The following is a 20,346-nucleotide window of genomic DNA, read 5'->3' on the forward strand; positions in this document are numbered from 1 at the left end:
TCAAGCAGCATTGCATATATCCTCTAACCCAGTCTTTCATGAGAGGACCAAACATATAGAAATTGATTGTCACTTTGTTAGAGAGAAGATTCAGTCAGGAGAGTTCGAGACAGCATTTGTTAATTCCAGTGATCAACTTGCAGATGTTTTCACCAAGGCTCTTAGAGGTCCCCGAATAGATCATATATGTAACAAGCTGGGAGCTTTTGATATATACGCACCAGCTTGAGGGAGAGTGTTAGAAATATTAGAATAGGAAATATTAGAATAGGAAATGTTAGATATGATTAGATTTGATTAGATTTGAATAGATTACTTCCTATCTGTAAATATTCTGGGCTTCTCACTTAAGCCCATAAGGGTCTCTATATATTGTAACTCTTCGTATTAGATTAATATACAATTGAATACAATATACCTTCTTACTTTCAAGTAACAATAATAATTGTAGGCTGGAACTTACCTCAATAAGCTCATCCGAAGCTACATACCCTATAGCTTCTTCAAGCGTCATCTGCAACCAAATGATCAACAGATGTAAGTAACAAAGTTACATGTTAAGCTCAAGCACCATCATCATATTGTGGCTTTTCTGCTAACTACTTTCCGATCACATGCTAAACATTTCATACAGCCTCAAAGTGATGCCAGGTCTAAAACATAAAACTTGCTAGTTTAATTGAACAGTGGAATAAGAACCCGAAAGACACAGAAAGCATATTGAATATTGATATTTCAACATTTGATATCAGACTTGAAAATTCATTCATGCTTCACGCGTTTTCCTACTTGAAAACCACAAATGACCTACAAAAAGTACGAAAATATTTTTGATCTTATGAATAATTACTTAAAATAATTATTGACTATGCTCTCTGACAATAAATAAACAAAATAATAATAATAATAATAATAACTGTTCAGCCAGAGATGAATACTAATTTGAAGTTTCAAAGAATTTATGTTATACTGGCAGATGCAAAAGTCTGTAAATACTCAATACAGCTGTCATACAGCAGGTCTAGAGAACTGATATTTGAAAATATCAGGACATGTGAACTCCCAACTAGGTCTCATCAAATGATTAATCCTACTAATAGCTGGACCTTATGAATGAATGCATAGAAATCATGAACCCTACTCGATTCAGTAGGTATAGAATTCTCACTTGTCTAAAATGAGCAAGATGTAAGAGCATAATTTTGTCAAATAAATACATACAAGGCGAGGCGGAGATAGCTTCACGTTCTCATCCTTGGAAGCAGCACGCACATTTGTAAGCTCTTTAGCTCTCACTGGATTGACCTGCAATATCACACAATCTTTGTCAGTGGATTACCAGCTTTGATATAATACCTGCATTCAGGCTAAGAATACATTTCCTTACATCAAGATCCGTATCCCGTGAATGTTCTCCAACAATCATTCCATCATATGTCTGTAAACCAAAGAGCAAGTTTACAGGCAGCATATAAGAGAAACTTATACATGCACTATAAGCAAAATCTAGACGCCCATCATTAAGTTATTTCAATTAAGCCCCTTTCATTGTTTCACTAGCACTACAAGGTCAAAGTGTTTCACCATCAAATACCCCACTTGTTTTCATACAGAAAAACAATGGATAGTAGATTGATAGCAAAAAAAACCAAAAAAAGATAAAAACTTCAAAATTCTTTTTCTAAATTAACTTTTTAGCAGCAAAAAAATTTACTAGTTACGAAAAAATTATAAGTAAAAAAGACCCAGAAGAGATGGGAAGTTCCAACCTCCATTCCAGGAGTTACAAAAAGAGTCCCACGAGGTTCTAAGCTCAACAATGCATAAGCTGTGATTGTACCATAACCCATTGACACCTGTTCAGTAAAGCAAACAACATAAGGTAAGCATAAGTTTGAAAATTTAAGTAAAACAAGCTTTACGAATTGAAATACAAAAGTGTATCATGAGTAGTAACTCAGTGCAGTTTAATTATTGTTAAGCCCTCATAAGTTGGGACAGCAGTAGACAAACATACCAGTACTCCTTTCCTAACATTGCCGAGAGGGCCTCGAAATTTTTCATACTCTGCAAAATCACAATAATGCTTATTGTAAAAAGTTTAATAAAAACTATAAGTCGGAAACATTAAACTGGATTGCATAAATTGAAATGCTCAAAAAAGTGCGAGAAGTTAGTAAGATTAGCAAGCCTAAAGCTCCACAAACATAAAATAAGCAAAACCTAAATCATGAGGGCAACTAAACAACAAGATTTGCAAAATGTAAGACACAAATTCTCCTACATAATTATTTTTACTAGTTCAGTGAAGTATGCTATTAGATGGGAAATGTTATTAGAAGTTGTATGATATTTTACCTTATTTTTCTGAGCGAGGAATAACATATATTGATTAATTTACAGTCTAAGCCCAAAAGATTCAGAAATTAGATTTAGACCCTTATAGTTACTCCTAATTGCATATTATGTCCAATTTGCATGGAATTATGAACCATACCTAGAATTACCCTATTGGTATTCAAAATAAAGATGTTGATTTAATCAATAGAAGATTAGTAGATTTAAATATTTTTAAGTTTTGTATGGGACTTATGGGTAATCAGGCAAAAGTAAATAATAAGATATTATAAAGAAGAGAATAGAAGAGATAAGAAGGGGCAGGGGTTTCGGTGGATAGAAGCAAGGAAAGGGAGAAAAGAATAAAGTAAGAAGGGGGGAGAAGTGGAAAATTACTCCAAGTTCTACCAAGAACCCTAGTCTTCTCTAAGGTGATTTGAAGTCTCTAAAAACTATCTTTTGTTGATTGATTTTCCACCAAAAACTTGATGTTTGATTGTGCTGTATATGGATTAAAAATCATGTTGTTGGTGTGGTGATGATTGGGTTGGTTTCATTTATATTCTTTGAAGGATTTTAAGGAAAATGGATATTGCATGACATGAGAGCTTTGGTGACTTGAAATTCATGGTTGTTACTTCTTTTTAAGGTAAAAAATTCCATAGAACCCATTATGAGTGCATAGAACCCATTCTCTATTTGTAGGTATGGGTTTTGTTAAGTTAGATCCTAGTTTTCTTCACTTGTGGTGATGGATTAAATGTTGAAAAATATGTTGTATGTATGTTGACTACAAAACCCTAAAAAAGATCAAGCTAGAAAATCAGGAACGAAAATAAAACCTAATGGAACCCTTTAGAAACACCAACAAGCGCCAAGGCACCCATCATCTAGCACCCTAGAGCTAGCATAACCTGAAGCAGAGTCGCATCTCTACATATAGAGAGCCAAAGCAGCAGCGCTATTGCGCACCATGAATTATTGGTTTTCAAAATCGCTAACTTCAATGTGGATATGATTCTAACACAACCCTAAGTATTATAAGTTACTTGTGGGTGCATAAAAATGAGATAGAGAATTTATGCAATCATGATTGATATGCAAAGTATATGTATGCGTTTATCATTAAAGACATTATAACAATGATTTATAGTTCAAGTGACATTAGCAAGAGATTATGATTATAAGAACTTTATTACAATGATATATATGAAATAATAAGTGCAATCAATATACTAACATGTTATCATGAATTAGAGCATGATGCGACATGTAAATATGAAAGACATAAATCCCGGAGAGAAATGATCCCTTATGCAGGTGACTCTCAACAAGGAATTATCCCAAAAGTCGAGTGACCTTGGATTGTACTTCCTAGAACACTAGTCGTCGAGAGGATTGTGACAGGAATTCAAATAATCCGTAGGGACAGAGACACCTATGCAATGGTTATAAGCTCAAACCAAATAAAATGCAACCTTACAATGAGTTATACAAGTAAAGTCCAGAAATGTCAATACGATGCCAAAGATATGAATAATATAATGCCAAGTTATGAACGTTATGTTATGTCTATGTTAATTAATGCATAATGATTTTTAAATTATGAATTGCATATAGATGGGTATGTGTTACGATCCAATTGCAAAGTACGGGACTTGAGTCCCACATCGGAAACAAAAGGGTATGATGTGAGGTTTATACCGACTTTGGGTTCTCTTACCTCATGGGCTAGCTTTTCGGGTAAGGCTCTCCCAAGGTTCGTACCAATTGATATCAGAGCCTTTCATTATGTCTCTCAGTTGCATTCGAGCGACGCGGCTGGTGACTCTGGCATTGCAATGTTCGCCCAAAGCTAGTAAAAGACTAGCGCAAAGCCAGGCCGCATGAGCGTCAGGGCTGCGAAACGTGGTGGGATGTTACGATCCAATTGCAAGGTACGAGATAAGGGTCTGATGTGAGGTTTATATTGACTTTGGGCTCTCCTACCTCATGGGCTAGCTTTTGGGGTGAGGCTCTCCCAAGGTTCGTATCAATTGATATCAGAGCCTTCCACTATGTCCCCCAGTTGCATTCGAGCGGCGCGGCTAGGGACGCTGGCATTGCAATGTTCGCCTAAAGCTAGTAAAAGACTAGCGCAAAGCCAAGCCGCGTGGGCGCCGGGGCTACAAAACGTGGGGAAATGTTACTGTAAAGAACCAATTCAACCCAAAAGCTTAAGCTAGTGAGTGAGACAATATTAATGGTTTTTATATATCTCTAACATGCCCCATCACACGAGAGCCCACTGGACTTAAAAAGTGGACAATGCACAGGTCCACCTATCTTTGCTAAGAAATTCCACAAGAGAAAGTGGGAGGCGGTGAGGATCGAACCCGTGACACCGAGGCTCTGATACCATGTAAAGAACCAATTCAACCCAAAAACTTAAGTTGTTGGGTGAGGCTACATTAATGACTTTATATATCTCTCTAACAGTTACGATCCAATTGCAAGGTATGGAACTTGAGTCCCACATCAGAAACATAAGGGTCTGATGTGGGGTTTATATGGACTTTAGGCTCTCTTATCTCATGGGCTAGTTTTTGGGGTGAGGCTCTCCCAAGATTCATATCAGTATGATATGATTATATGTTGTTCTCAATGCTTTGTAAATTCAATTAACAAAAATAGGATTTTTTGTAGCGTGCTACAACTAAAAATAGTCATAGGTCAAAAATTCTAAATTACTGATAAATTTATTTTCACTATGATTTTCTGTATTTCCTGAAACTTTCAGAGAAAAAGAATTAAGATGCCCAGCTGATTTTCATGAGATTGTAGCATACGTCTGGATAGTCACCCTAGATTTGGAGTTTCCTATGAGAGATTTTTTGCTATACATCTAGTGTTTTCTCAGATACTAGCTAGTATGTTTATATATGTAGCACTTAGATTTTGGGTAATTAACTAACTTATCACCAACGTATTTATGTTTTGACTATTGAGGAACTTGTATTATTTTGATGTACATGTGTAAATAGAGCAATAATCAGGTAATAAGATAGTTAGTTTGATTTGTAAGCTAATTTTGGTCAGTTTAAACTGGCATTATGTAACACTAATGAAAATTGTCATGAACCACCAAATATTTCTGTTTAGTTCAATGCAAAATTTCTGCCGTGAAATTATATCAGTAGTCAGAAGGAAAATTAAGTATTCGTGGCATTTCTATTCTAGTTAGGGATGTCAAACAAAACATATAGCAAACAAACTGAAAATTGTCATCATTACATGCCAATGGGAAGAAAAAGAGATGAAGTTTTAGCAGAGAATGCATACCCAGGAAAGCACGATGCATGAATCCAGTTCCACGTGTGTCACTGCTGAACACACTCCTGTAACCAACCAGTCCCCTGAACAAACAGCACTAAAGAAGTTACTTACTAGAATTCTTGCACTCTGCATAAGATCTGATTTTATTTTAACTGTAATGCCAAAGAAGTTATATCTCAATTTATGACAATGTAAGATAACTAACGAACATCCATGAACTGAATTTCAGAAACTCAAATTACTCAAGCAGCTCTATGGGATCTAACCTAAATACGGATGCAATCAGAAATCAGGACTCCAAAATAGTAAATCTGGTCTCAACCATGATGCCAAAAGCTGTTTTTGAGTAAGAGAAAAACTAGAAAAATTATATTTTAGTACTTAACTGACATTCAATTATTGAATAGGTATTGACACGGAGATTCATTCCCTTTCTTTTCTTTCCTGATCATCTCAGAGCAAGGTTATTAAAGAAAGCCACTGGGATAGCAAGAGGTTATCATCACCCAAGAAAGAGGCAAAGGATGATAAGAAACAAAAGATCTAAGAATGTGATTTCATCAAAACCTCACATCTATAATGTTTCCATTAAATAGATATATATTTTACCCATGATAATATAATATCGAATTTAAGACCATTTATATTCTGGGAGAAAGACAAATCAGAGAGATAAATTCAAAGATACAAAATGACAACTAAGCTAACCTTGATGGACAAGTCAAACACAATCTAGTTCGTCCAACCGTTCCTGAGACAGGACCCATGTCAGTAACCTCAGCTCGCCTGTGAGACAAGGCCTCCATTACCAAGCCAACATGCTCCTCATTTACCTGGGGTAGATCCATTACAACGTTTAAAGTCCAAACTATTGGACAAGAATATTAGGAATATCAAATTGAATTATTACCTCAATTGTAACTTCTTCTATTGGCTCAAGTTTCTGACTATTTTCAGTTTTATACCTAATTAAATCCATAGAAAAGTACATTAAACCAGTATATAAGTAAAAAAGAATGAAAAAAGATGTGAGCACAAAGAATGTTTAACATATAATCTGGAAACATCAAACCACCAATCAGTATAATAAATTTGGCAAGACCAAATATTTTACACAGGTAGACCAGACCTTTCAGGATCTATTTGATGAGAAGAAAATTCCGTGCAGCATAAATGCATAGAATGCAAAAATAAAAGAGCAACCTTCAAAACCCATCCTCAAAGACACAAGCACCATGCTTGTTGGTTGTTAATCATGAAACTTTTGTATCTGTTATTAAAATCTTTTTGTTTAAGGAGTCTTATCGCATTAATATTGGCCAGACTTGTACTCGAGCAAGAATAGTAGAGAAAATAGGAGCATTAGGTTAGTGTTCCGTATCACGTTACTCCTATTTCTCTGTAGTCCTTTTTTCTCTCTTTTTCCTATAAACAAAACCCATCCTCAAAGACACAAGCACCATGCTTATTGGTTGTTAATCGTGAAATTTTGTATCTGTTACTATAATCTTATTGTTTAAGGAGTCTTACTACGTTAATAGTGTTATTTGGCCAGACTTGTACTCGAGCAAGAATAGTAGAGTAAGTAGGAGCATTAGGTTAGATATTTTTCCTATTAAAGAAGGGAATATCTGAATAGCTTACAGAACTCTCTAAGCTCAAATGGTATTTATAATCAATACAATCACTCTAATAATGGAAAAACATAATAATAGGAAACCCATTACTCATTACAAGGACCCATCACTCATAATAGGAAACCCATCCCTCATTAAGGACCCATCACTCATTATAAGGAAGCAAAAGAAATACTATACTAATCCTACACTATACAAATATTCTAACACTCCCCCTCAAGCTGAAGCATACATATCATACGCACCAAGCTTATCACAAATAAATTGTATTCGTGGTCCCCTCAATGATGTAAAAGCTTGTAACAGATCATCAAGATATTTTCCTATCACGGTAGGTGTACACCAAGGGTCGGCTCTAAGTCCTTACCTATTTGCCTTAGTTATGGATGAACTAACAAAAGATATTCAAGAGGAAGTGCCATGGTGTATGCTTTTTGCAGACGATATTGTGCTTATTGATGAGAGCAAGGAGGGTGTTAATAGAAAACTTGAATTGTGGAGAAGCACATTGGAATCCAGAGGATTCACATTAAGTCGAAGCAAGACTGAGTATCTGAAGTGTGAGTTTTCTCTGGTACAAGATGAGGACCAAGAACCTGTGCATCTAAATGGTCAAGAGGTACCCAAAAAAAATGCTTTTAAATACTTGGGCTCCATTTTACAAAATGGTGGAGAGATTGATGAGGATGTAAATCACAGAATCAGAGCAGGGTGGATGAAATGGCGTAGTGCATCTGCATTTTTGTGTGACCGCAAAATTCCCCTGAAGTTAAAAGGAAAATTCTATAAAACGGCAGTACGACCGACAATGCTATATGGAGCGGAATGCTGGCCAGCACATAGGCAACATGAGCATAAGATGGGAGTAGCAGAGATGAGGATGTTAAGGTGGATGTGTGGGTACACAAGGATGGATAAGATAAGAAATGAAGATATTCGACGAAAGGTCGGAGTAGTACCGGTAGCCGAGAAGATGAGAGAACATAGATTGAGGTGGTTTGGGCACGTGATGAGAAGACCCATGGATGCTCCTGTAAGAACAGAAGTTTGTTACCAAGAGCTAAACACAAAAAGAGGCAGAGATGAGAGAACATAGATTGAGGTGGTTTGGGCACGTGATGAGAAGACCCATGGATGCTACTGTAAGAACAGAAGTTTGTTACCAAGAGCTAAACACAAAAAGAGGCAGAGGTAGGCCGAAGCTTACTTGGGGGAAAGTAGTAAAACAAGATTTAATGGAGTGGGATATAGATTGGCGGACAGTATGTCTTAGAAAGGAATGGAGAAAAGCTATAAATATGGTGGAGGGTTAGACCCGCTGTTATATGGTCCTTTTTTAGTCCTTTTCCCCTTCATTTCCCCCACTTCTTCTTGTCCCTTTCTTTTTTACTTTTATTTATTTATATATACATATATTTTTATTTCATTTTATTTTATTTTATTATTTTATTTGTGTATTTTTATTTATTTATTAATTTATTTATTTATTTATTTTTTATTTTTTATTTTTTTTGTTACTTTTTTTCAACCGTTTTGTATCTTTCATGTGGGTTCATCTACCACCGACCCCAATTAATTTGGGATAAAGGTGTTGTTGATGTTGATGTTGATGTTGATCAGCAAGCTGATCACTTGAGTTAACAAATTCAATAAGGATTTCTTTAGAAAGGACTTTCTCTCTGATAAAATGGCAGTCGATCTCAATATGTTTCGTACTTTTATGGAATACTGGATTTTATGCATCGACCAGATGGAGTGTGACGATAGAAAACTGAATGATCAGCTTCACTCTGAGATAACCCAAATTTCTATACAACTATACTGAACTTGCCAAACCGAGCTCGAGAGGATTGTTTCAACCCATAAAAAGACCGCTTTAACTTACAAATTAATCCAGACTTCCCCTGAGCAACAAATCCAAGTGGTTGCTCCATATAAATCTCCTCGTCTAAATCACCATGAAGGAAGGCATTCTTAATGTCAAGATGATAAAAAGGCCAATGCCCAATAGCGGCGATGGCAAGGAAGAGACGAACAGAAGCCATTTTGGCCATTGGGGAGAATCACTCACTGTAATCAAGACCATAAGTCTGAGTGTATCATTTAGCAACAAGACGGGCCTTGAGTCTATCAATACTTCCATCAAGGCCTACTTTGACTACATATACCCAATGGCATTCAACAACCTTTTCGTCTGTGGGAAGCGGAACCAAGTCCATGTACCACTGTGCTCAAGGGCAGTCATCTCATCTCATCAATCATAGCTTGCCTCCAACCAGAGTAGGAAAGAGCCTCATCAACAGTGTTAGGAATCTGAACAAAGGATATAGAAGACCCAAATGCACAATATGATGGAGATAGACGGTGAAAACTCAATTAAGTTATAAATAGGATGACGATTACGAGCGAAACGACTAACTTTGCGAATGGAAATAGGAAAATCACTGACAGAGTTACTAGGAGTTGATGTAGGTGGCTAGGTGCAATAGAGGAAGGTAGGTTCGCAGTAGGGGAAGCCGTTGGAATAGGACATGATGTATGAGAATCCACGGTGACTACCTAGGTTGTAGGAATGGCTGCCTTGGAATGACGCTGGTAAGTGATAATCGGTTGTTGAGGAGGATCAAGTTGGTCATGATCTGGCAGAGTTACTGTGGGTACCTGCTGAGTAATTGTAGGTACCTGTAAGGGAGACAAAGGGAGACCACCAAAGTATGGTACCAATAAAGCCTCAGAGATTACTATAACATCAGTGGTGGAAGTAAAGTGGGGTGTGTATTTGAAAAAGGTGACACTGGCAAAGATATACCACCGACGAGTGATAAGAGAATAACAACGATACCCCTTTTCCAATCGAAAATAACCAAGGAAGACACATTTGATAGCACAAGGGGACAACTTGTCGTGCCCGAGAGAAAGATCGTGGACAAAACAAGTACACTTAAATACTCGAGGAGGAACCGTATACAAGGGACATTGAGGGTCTAACAACTGAAGAGGGAATTGATGATTGATAGCATAGGAAAGCATCCGATTAATCAAATAGCAAGTAGTTAGGACAATGTCCCCCCAATATTGTAGTGGCATATAAGCATGCAACAACAATGTGCGACAGTTTCAATAAAATGGCAAATTTTTCTTTCGGCTACTCCATTTTGTTGGGGTATGAGGACATGATGATTGATGCAAAATCCCGTGAGATGGCGCAAATAATGAGAAATCAGCAGAGAAATATTTTTTGGCATTATCACTACGTAAAACTATAATCGTTTTGCCAAATTGATTTTGAATTTCAGTGTAGAAGGATTGAAATATAGGAAAGACCTTTGAACGTTCCTTCATTAAAAATAACCAAGTATACCAAGAAAAATCATCAATGAAAGTAACAAAATATTTAAAACCAGTTGGTGTAGAAACATGACTAGGACCCCAAACATCAGAATGAATGATAGAAAAACTATACATTATTTGACTATTGACCTTACTATGAAAAGAAGCCTGAACATGCTTGCCAAGTTGACATGACTCACAATTGAAAGACTTTAAATTCTCAAGACCTTGAACCATTTTTTGAAGTTTTGATAAACTAGGATAACCAAGACGGTGATGGAGAAGACTAGGAGATTCCACAGCAGCACATGCAACATGAGAGGTTGATTGGAGGTAATAAAGTCTTTGTGATTCATGTCCTATGCCAATCATCTTTCCCGTACCCGGTTTGAGAACCTTCTTTCATAGATTCCTTTCACCCTTCAGGATAACAAAAGAATCGGAATAAAAGGTTACGGTTACGGAACACTTAAGAGATCTTGTAAGCTGACTCAAGGAAATTAAATTAAATAGACAACCAGGTATGAATAAAGTAGAGAGTTTGATGATATGGATGCAGTGGGTGAGACAACACCAATGCCTCAGACAAATACTTTGGAACCATCAGCTAAAGTTACAAAACGAGGACAAGCAGGTGAAGAAAGGGAAGAGAAGATAGACTAATTACCAGCTACATGGTCAGAGGAACCTGAATCAAGGATCCAGGTTGTGGAATTATTACCCGTATGAGAAATACAGACTGTAGGATTACCCGAATGAGCAACAATGGTAGTAGAAGATTGGGTCGGCTTTGCTTCTTTCAACTGAAGAAATTCCTGAAACTCATTTTCTGTAAGAGAAAATGACTGCTTATCAGGAATGTCAAATCTCATTCCTTCTTCTAAATCAGGTTTAGACTGAGTGAGATTAAATTTTTTGTTAGGGAAACCATGTAGAGAATAACATGTCTCCTAAGTGTGGCCTGATCGCTTACAGTATGTGCAACGAAGATTGTTGTTGCGACCACTACGACCACCGCGACCTCCCCTAACTCCTCGACCACCACGACCCCTACGTCCTCCACGGAAGCCAAAGCTAGTGACTAAAGCGGAAGCTGAAGTGTCAATTGTGTTAGGACGCGAGTCCATAGTAATGGAAGTGGGAACCCTTAAGAGGCGAGTGGTAAGACGGTCCATGGTGGGTACTTCATGACTAGTCAAAAGTTGATCTCCAATGTGACTGAAACCAGGATACATAGCACGCAATACCAGGACTACATATAGATTTTCCAATTTTGCTAATAAGCCTTGATGACCGTCAGCCTGCAAAAACATTTTTAGTTCCTCCAATGCTGTCTGTGCTTGAGCAACAAAACTTGTCATATCATGACTACCTTGGTGAAGAAAAGTCAATTTATGGGCTGCATCATACAGTCTTTGAATATCATTAGCAAATAAGCTGCGAGCTTTGTTCCAAAAAGTGACATGTTTTAAACGTGGGAAAATTCATTAAAATAGAGGGTTCCACAGATTGCCATAATAAGGCACATTACTGATAGTCAAACCTTTCCCATTGACTCCGTTCTTCAGGAGGAATATCGGAAACTGACTTTTCAAGATGGTACCCTGACCAAGAAACCATAGCTCAACGCTCAACAGAAGAGGACCAAGGTAAATAGTTCTTACTATTACTTTTCAGATGTAATTGTCGGCGAAGTTGAAAAAGCATAAGCAACTGGAATATGACGAACCGGATTGGTAACTCCGGATGAAACAGGAACTTCAGGTGAGAGAGGAGTTTCCGGACTAGAAGAATCTCCATCATTTGAAGCCATATCTACTCCAACAGAGGTTAAAACTGAACCAAACCGCACAAAACAAGACAGAAATGGGTGAATAGTTGCCAAAAAGAAGTGGTTTTGGATGACTTACTAGTGAAACGAACCCGAATAGAGTAACACAGTATTGGAACAAGTAGAGGAGACCAAGGCGATCACGACGACCTTCGCAGCTGACAAAGACGACCAGTGGAAGACGGGGGTGGGCTTCACACGCATGTAACTGGTCTGCAAGTGGGCTTCACGCGCACGTGACCATGTTTCAGGCGGCGGCGAGCTCCAGACGAGTTGTTGGCTGTTTCTGAGTTGTCTGGGAGTGGTTCCATCTTGGTTGGCCATGGTTTTGAGATGCGAGTAGCTAGAACAGATTTGAAAAAATGAAAAAGATGAAGAGTTTTGGTCCCATGATACCATGAAGAAGGGAATATCTAAATAGCTTAGAGAACTCTTTGAAGCTCAAATGGTATTTACAATCAATACAATCACTAATAATGGAAAAAAAAAATATAGGAAACCCATTACTCATTACAGGGACCCATCCCTCATTACAAGGACCCATCACTCATTATAAGGAAGCAAAAGAAATACTATACTAATCCTACACTATATAGATATTCTAACACCTATAATTTATGTTGGAGATATGAAAACATTCCTGAGGCTCCTACTTAACAGCTTAATAAGAAATTTGGTCTTTGACATGGCATTAGACTTCTATGACCAATTGCCTAGGAATTTGATTCAAGCAATCCCCACTTTTTATAAATAAATTAGTTTCAGTACATGGTTAATAAATTTCGCTGACCAATCTTTTCAATAAAATTCTTCAAACAAATAAGATGCCTGATGCATGGAGGAAAAGTGTGCTTGTGCCTATTTACAAAAACAAGAGAGATATCCAGAATTGTTCTAACTATAGAGGCATTAAGCTTATGAGCCATACTATGAAATTGTGGGAGAGTTATTGAACATCGTTTGAGGAGAGAAACCAAAGTTTCTGTAAATCAATTTGGATTTATGCCAGAAAGATGTACCACAAAAGCTATTTTCTTGATGCGTCAATTGATGGAAAGATATCGAGAAAAAAAGAAAGATTTACATATGGTGATCATAGATTTTGAGAAAGCATACGATAGGGTCTCAAGAAAAGTTTTATGGTGAGTTCTTGAGAAGAAAAAATTATCATCAAAGTATATAAATGCAATCAAGGATATGTATGATGGGGCTACTACATGTGTAAAAGCTTGTAATGGAACATCAAGTTATTTTCCTATTACAGTAGGTGTACACCAAGGTTCGGCTCTGAGTCCTTATCTCTTTGCCTTAGTGATGGATGAACTAACAAAAGACATTCAAGAGGAAGTGTCGTGGTGTATGCTTTTTGCAGATGATATTGTGCTTATTGATGAGACCAAAGACGGTGTTAATAGCAAACTTGAATTGTGGAGAAGCACTTTGGAGTCTAAAAGTTTCACGTTAAGCCGGAACAAGACTGAGTATATGAAGTGTGAGTTTTCTCTAGTAAGAGATGGAGATCAAGACCCCATGCATTTACTTGGTCAAGAGGTACCCAAAAAAGATGCTTTTAGATACCTGGGATCAATTTTGCAAAAAGATGGTGAGATTGATGAGGATGTAAATCATAAAATCAGAGCAGGATAGCTAAAATGGCAGAGTGCATCTGGATTTTTGTGTGACCGCAAAATTCCACTTAAGCTAAAAGGAAAATTCTATATGACAGCAGTAAGGCCTGCAATGTTATATGGAACTGAATGTTGGCCAGCACATAGGCAACACGAGCATAAAATGGGAGTAGCAGAAATAAGGATGTTAAGGTGAATGTGTGGTTATACGAGGATGGATAAGATAAGAATTGAAGATATTCGACGAAAGGTAGAAGTAGTACTGGTAACTGAAAAGATGAGGGAACATAGATTGAGGTGGTTTGAGCACGTAATGAGACGGCCCCTGGATGCTCTTGTAAGAACAAAAGTTTGTTACCAAGAGCTCGACACAAAGAGAGGTAGAGGTAAACCAAAACTTACCTGGGGAAAGGTAGGTAAACAAGACTTAATGGAGTGGGATATAGATTGGCAGACGGTGGGTCTTAGAACGGAATGAAGAAAAGCTATAAGCAGGGTGGAAGGTTAAACCCGTTGTTATTCCTATGTTCCAGATGGTCTCTTTTTAGTCCTTTTCCTCTTCAATCCCCCCTCTCTTTTTCCATTCTTGTATTTTATCTTATTCCCCCTTCCCCAATTTTCTTTTTTTATTTTTTTATTTTTTTTATTTTTTTTATTTTTTATTTGATTTTTTATTTATTTATTTATTTATTATTTTATTTTTTAATCTCCTCTTATTTATCATTGGGTTCATCTACCACTGACCCCAAGTAGTTTGGGTTAAAGGTGCTGTTGATGTTGATATAGTAAATAGATTTGTACATTGCCCACGGTTCAGTATGTGAGTGACCGAGTGTGATTGAGATATATAACCGTTCCTAAGCCTCCATGCTTAAGCTTTTCCGAGTTAGCTTTTGAAAAATTCAAGAGTCTCTACCAAAACATTTGAATCAATGCATAGAAAGCTTACAGTATTTATTCAGTATTTAAACTGCACCCCAAACTAATGTAGTGCTCAGCAGGGAAAACTACATTGTGTCAAAACTAATACTGAGACTGAAAATTCAGAGCCCTATTCAGTCCTCAGAAACTCACATGACTTTAGGTGGAGAGACAGATAACTCAAATCCCTCGCGTCTCATGTTCTCAATTAAAATACCTGTTAACATACATAGATGCCATAAGCAGATGCGTAAGCACAAAATCAATCACTGAGTTTTTACAAGTATATAACAGTAAGGATCATGTGATTTCCGAGAAACAGGAACAAACCCAGCTGTAGCTCTCCTCTTCCCTGAACTTCATATGATTCTGATAAGCCTGGAAGCACATTTATGGCAAGGTTGGTTTCAGCTTCAGCCATCAATCGGTCACCAATTCTTCCCCCAGTCAACTATAAAAAATGAGCATTAATCTAGTTACTTAATAGAGTAACCAATAACTACAAATATATAATAACTGAATATGCAAAAACTACAGAGTGCCAGTTTCAAACAAGACAAAAGGGCAGGTTTGAGTTTGGATTTGGCAATTTGGGAAGCCTCCGCCAAAAAATTTTACACAAGAAACTGAGGACAGCAAAGCAGGTAAAAGTAAAACAAACACAACTTACATGAGTACCATCACGACCAGCCAATGGGGAGTCATTGACACCAAAAGTCATGGAAATTGTTGGAGGATCCAATTCAACTGTGGGCAATGTAGACATAACCTAGGACATAAGAATATTAAGTTACTCAGGTCCCCAATTTTGGGCTAGAAATGTTCTCAAAATACAAGATATTAAGTTTATATAAAAATTGAATATAAATATAATAAAATATCAAGATCTTATCATTCATATAGTCAGTGAACAAATTGATAATTTGTTAGAAAATTATTAAACTAGTGTTTTGAACTGAAAGTTTATTTAAAAATAAAGAGGGCAATTTGAACATCCAGTAAGTGGACAGTATCATATCAAAGTATATTTATAATTAAAATTAAAATTTATAATATAACTAGGGTATTTAGGATAAAATTTCATAAAAAATTAAGTATAAATAATAAAAATAAAATTAATAAACAAACTAATAAATTTATATCATATTATATTTACCTGTTTATTCGCTTAAAAGTATTTCTTTAGTACAAAAAGAAATGTAAGTAAAGGCCACATCAAATGAACCCATGGTCGTTTTCCTAAGTAAAATGGCCATAGAAAATAAGGAGGAATAAAAAAAGAATAAAAAATAATAAACACCTCCACCGTTGCCACCGTATGGCCTATTGATGGACTTGCCAAGCCAGCAACTGAAATTATATCACCAGCTCCAGCACAATCAGTAAGAACCATGTTCGTACCCTTCTTTTTCATCAGTTTCACCACCTACAAAAATGAAAAATCATATAAAATTAGAGCTTCCAGTAGAAGGTCATGATATACTAATCTCATAACTACTATTATTAATTAATAAAGACTACACAGAGGACATCAAAATTTCAGCTCATCTGTTAGCCATTTCGAGATAATTAGTATTTACTTACCATTTCCACTACATTTTGAATATAACTAAATGATTTTCAAATGAATGGTACAGGTATATTTTTCAGCATTGTCAAGAGCACTCAAAACGTAATCTGCAGAAGAAGAAAATCATATATATTCTGTTATGTTGTTTAAAACTGATACAGTTCCTCTTTCATAAACAGTTGACAAGAATGACATGATTGATATAACTAGACATGAAATCATTAGCCTTTTCACAAACAATGTAACTGCAAAAACATATGCCAATGACAGCTTTACAGTTAATTGCTCTGCTAGTCTGTTATGATTCAATGTCAGTAATGTCTGGATGGAAATATTAGACATATCAAAGGTAGAGGTACTTGCTTAATATGCGATTTACTTTAAACTAGTGATAAGGAACAAGGCATGATATAAGTGGCACCAGAAGACACCCTACTAATAATAAATGTGGACATTCATCACTAACTTTAAACGGTGTTGCTATTCATAAGAGTGTGCTGTCAAATATTCTCATGGTGAATTAAAAGACATAAGCTTTTAACATTTATCCCAAGATCACACTTCGGGGAATAAACTGATGGAATGGAAAATGCATGTACTTATAGGATGATTTAATATATTACACATTAGCAGAAAAATTACAAAACTATTTAGCTCTTATCATTTACCAACCATAGTTCCTGTCTATCCAACTGCAAATGTAATTACAAGCTCATAGATCTACAAACCTTTCCATCTTCAACCTTTTCAGGACCAGAATCTTTATTGCGTAGTCCATGAACCCTGTCACCAACACGAACAACCCCAGAATATATGCGCCCAGTCAAAATTCGACCAAGATAGAAGTCTTTTTCCATCATTGAAACCTGAAAAGCACTATTAAGCATGGTTTTTCACTGATCCCAAGTATACATCCAAGAAAAGTACAGGGAAACAACAATAATTCAAAGAGGATACAAGAGAAAAAAATGAAACCAGAATTTCCTGAAGCTATTATGCTTTTAATTTGTGGGCTCTTATAATTAGTTGTGGCTTGTGAATATTTGGATAGGGAAGTAGATTTTCTAAGTATTGAACAAGGACCATTTATTATGTACACAATAGTAAATAGAATTGAGTTATATGAATCCTCATTAAAAATTGCAGTTGATAAAAGAGAAGAGTACATTCGCAACAAAAGAAAACAAACACTGCATCAAGAAGACAACTTTCACAAAAGGAAACTTATCAAACAAGAGACACATAATAATAAGCTCATCAAAATTTTAAATGCCAACCAGCATTTGAAAAGGTGCATCAATGTTTGCATTTGGTGGTGGGACATGTGTTACAATGGCATCAAGCAACTCTGACATATTTTTGGCCTCATCAGGAGGATCCTTGGTAAAGGTGGTGGATGCCCATCCTTCTTTAGCAGAAGCATAAAGAACTGGAAAGTCTAGTTGCTCCTCTATATATACAAATAAAATAATAATAGAATTTCAGAAAAAGGAGTTTAAGTTAGAAAAAACAATCAAGCATAATCATTGGATATTTCCATTTTTGCACCTGTAGCACCCAGGTTGGCAAATAGATCAAACACCAGACTCTCAACTTCATCACATGTCTCCTCAGTAACTGTATAAAAAATAACTGCAAGGATTAGGCCACAATTACAGAAGTACCTAAAAGACACAAATGAGAATGATTTCTCGTTTTCCAGTGATAACTGAGATACATTATTTTTAGCTGCCAACAGTTACAGGAATCTGAGAAACATTTAGGGTCAACTTGACTGTTTTTATTTTGTGAAATATGGCACGAGAGAATACCAACCAACCATATCCGGAAATCAAATGTCAAAGATAGAACAAGAACAATGAACTCAAAATCGAGGAAATATGGCAAATCATAACCATGTCATCAACATAAATTCTATTTTATCTAACATAGCATAGGATCAAGATACAATAGGCAGAGAAATAGGGGACTACCTGAAGGCCTGTCTACTTTGTTTAAAAGAAGAATAGGACGCAACCCATACTTTAAGGCTTTTGCAAGAACAAATTTTGTTTGCGCAAGTGGACCTTCACCAGCATCAACAACCAAAATCGCTCCCTCAACCATACCAACAACACGTTCAACCTAGTCATCAACCAAACACAAAAATGAGAAGAACAGAAAACACTAGAACCAGTGCATAGTTTCCACTATTCACTAATAACACTTCACACTTAAAAAAAAAAAAAATCATTAGCTAATTGCTAAAATAAAGTAGGATCATTTATGGATTTTTTTAAATAAAAAATCATTTTTGCAATCAAGCATGTTAGACTATGCAATTTGATTTCAATCCAAATAAATTCATAAAGCCGAAATGAAAATTTTACCTCACCACCAAAATCAGCATGTCCAGGAGTATCAACCATGTTAAGCTCATTTTCTTTCCACGGAATAGATGTAACCTGAAAAAATATAAGCATTCTTTCAATTCTCACAGTAAACGAAGTGGAAGTGTTCGATTTCGAGGGAGCGAAATTAGGGCACGAACCTTGGAAGCGATGGTGATGCCGCGCTCGCGTTCGAGGGTGATGGAATCCATGGCGCGCTCATGTGGGATGTCGGCGCCGCACTGGCGGAGCAGGCGATCCATGAGGGTGGTCTTGCCGTGGTCGACATGAGCGATCACGGCCACGTTGCGGAGGCGGCTGGGGTCGAGTGAGCCGCCGGGAGCAGCGGCGGAGGCAGAGGAGGCGGCGGCGGCGGGAGCGGCGGCGAAGGCGCGTGAGAAGAAGCGAGAGGGAGCGAAAGTGGAAGTAGAAGAAGAAGAAGAAGAGGAAAAGGATTTTCTGACGGAAGACCAGAGAGAACGAAGAAGAAAAGGACCCGCCATGAACCACCGTCTCAGCTATAATGCACCATGGTTTTGGGGTTTAGTTGAACACTTCAACATAAGAGCAACACTCAGAGGGTTTTAGTTTTACCAACGTTGTTTTGTCTGTTCTTGAAAAAAAATTCACCCTTTCATTTACGGGAAATATAAGTATTATAATGTAAGAATGAGTTTTTGGTCCTTCAATCATTTTTTAATTATGTAGTTAAAATATTAAGATTGCTTGGTGGAAGGAAAAAAACAACTTTTAGTATTTTAACTATGGATTTTATAAGAGTTATGTTAATGTTATAGAGATTCGTTTTGCGTGCCTTTAGTTTTTTTTTTTTTTACTTTAAAAAGTGCGAGCTCCACAAAATATTTTATGTGTAGGAAATTTTTTGTGTCATGTTAAAGGACAAACTAAAACCCCTTTAACCACTCTTATAAAAATCGACCCGGTGATCGAAGTGCTGGGTCACTGGGTCATTGGTTCAACCAGTGGGTTACTGGTTCAATCCCACGACCGGTATATATATATATATATATATATATATATATATATATATATATATATATATATATATATATATATAATTTGAGAATATTGATTATACATTTTTTATTTTAAATTAAAATAAATATAAACATTTTACTATAAATAAAAATAAAGTTGCACACATGTGAATAAAAGAAAAAATAATACATGAAAAAATATAAAAGTCTTCCAACCGGTTGAATTTAATATAAGGGTTATACTTATATAATGTTACATAAAAAACACTATTTGATCCTACACTAACATAAAAGAAGAGAGAGAAAATCAGTTGAGGAAAGAGAAAATAAAAAATTGTGGACCCCACGTCTATTTGTTTGGGTAGGAAAAGAAGCTTACATCATGTTACATAATAGATGTATTTCCCTTT

The 20,346-nt window shown here is 36.4% G+C and overlaps 1 protein-coding gene across 1 annotated transcript; it reads right to left on the reverse strand.

Annotated features, from left to right (window-relative positions):
* Positions 1-19,477, reverse strand: LOC133317567 (uncharacterized). The gene is made up of 19 exons (XM_061519430.1): positions 19,100-19,477; positions 18,939-19,013; positions 18,543-18,693; positions 18,118-18,186; positions 17,847-18,019; positions 17,298-17,435; positions 16,300-16,425; positions 15,670-15,768; positions 15,330-15,450; positions 15,153-15,216; positions 6,563-6,617; positions 6,361-6,485; positions 5,659-5,732; positions 2,018-2,067; positions 1,770-1,856; positions 1,388-1,438; positions 1,222-1,305; positions 464-514; positions 1-33 (listed from the first exon to the last, which is right to left on the reverse strand). The coding sequence occupies exons 1-19, from the start codon at positions 19,439-19,441 to the stop codon at positions 1-3; spliced, it is 1,968 nt and encodes a 655-aa protein (XP_061375414.1). The 5' UTR covers positions 19,442-19,477.
* Positions 19,478-20,346: the final 869 nt, after the last annotated feature.

This window comes from Gastrolobium bilobum, unplaced genomic scaffold, assembly GCF_033153095.1.
Source record: "Gastrolobium bilobum isolate Gb01-03AN ecotype WA unplaced genomic scaffold, APGP_CSIRO_Gbil_v1 utg63278, whole genome shotgun sequence".
Lineage (NCBI taxonomy): Eukaryota > Viridiplantae > Streptophyta > Magnoliopsida > Fabales > Fabaceae > Gastrolobium > Gastrolobium bilobum.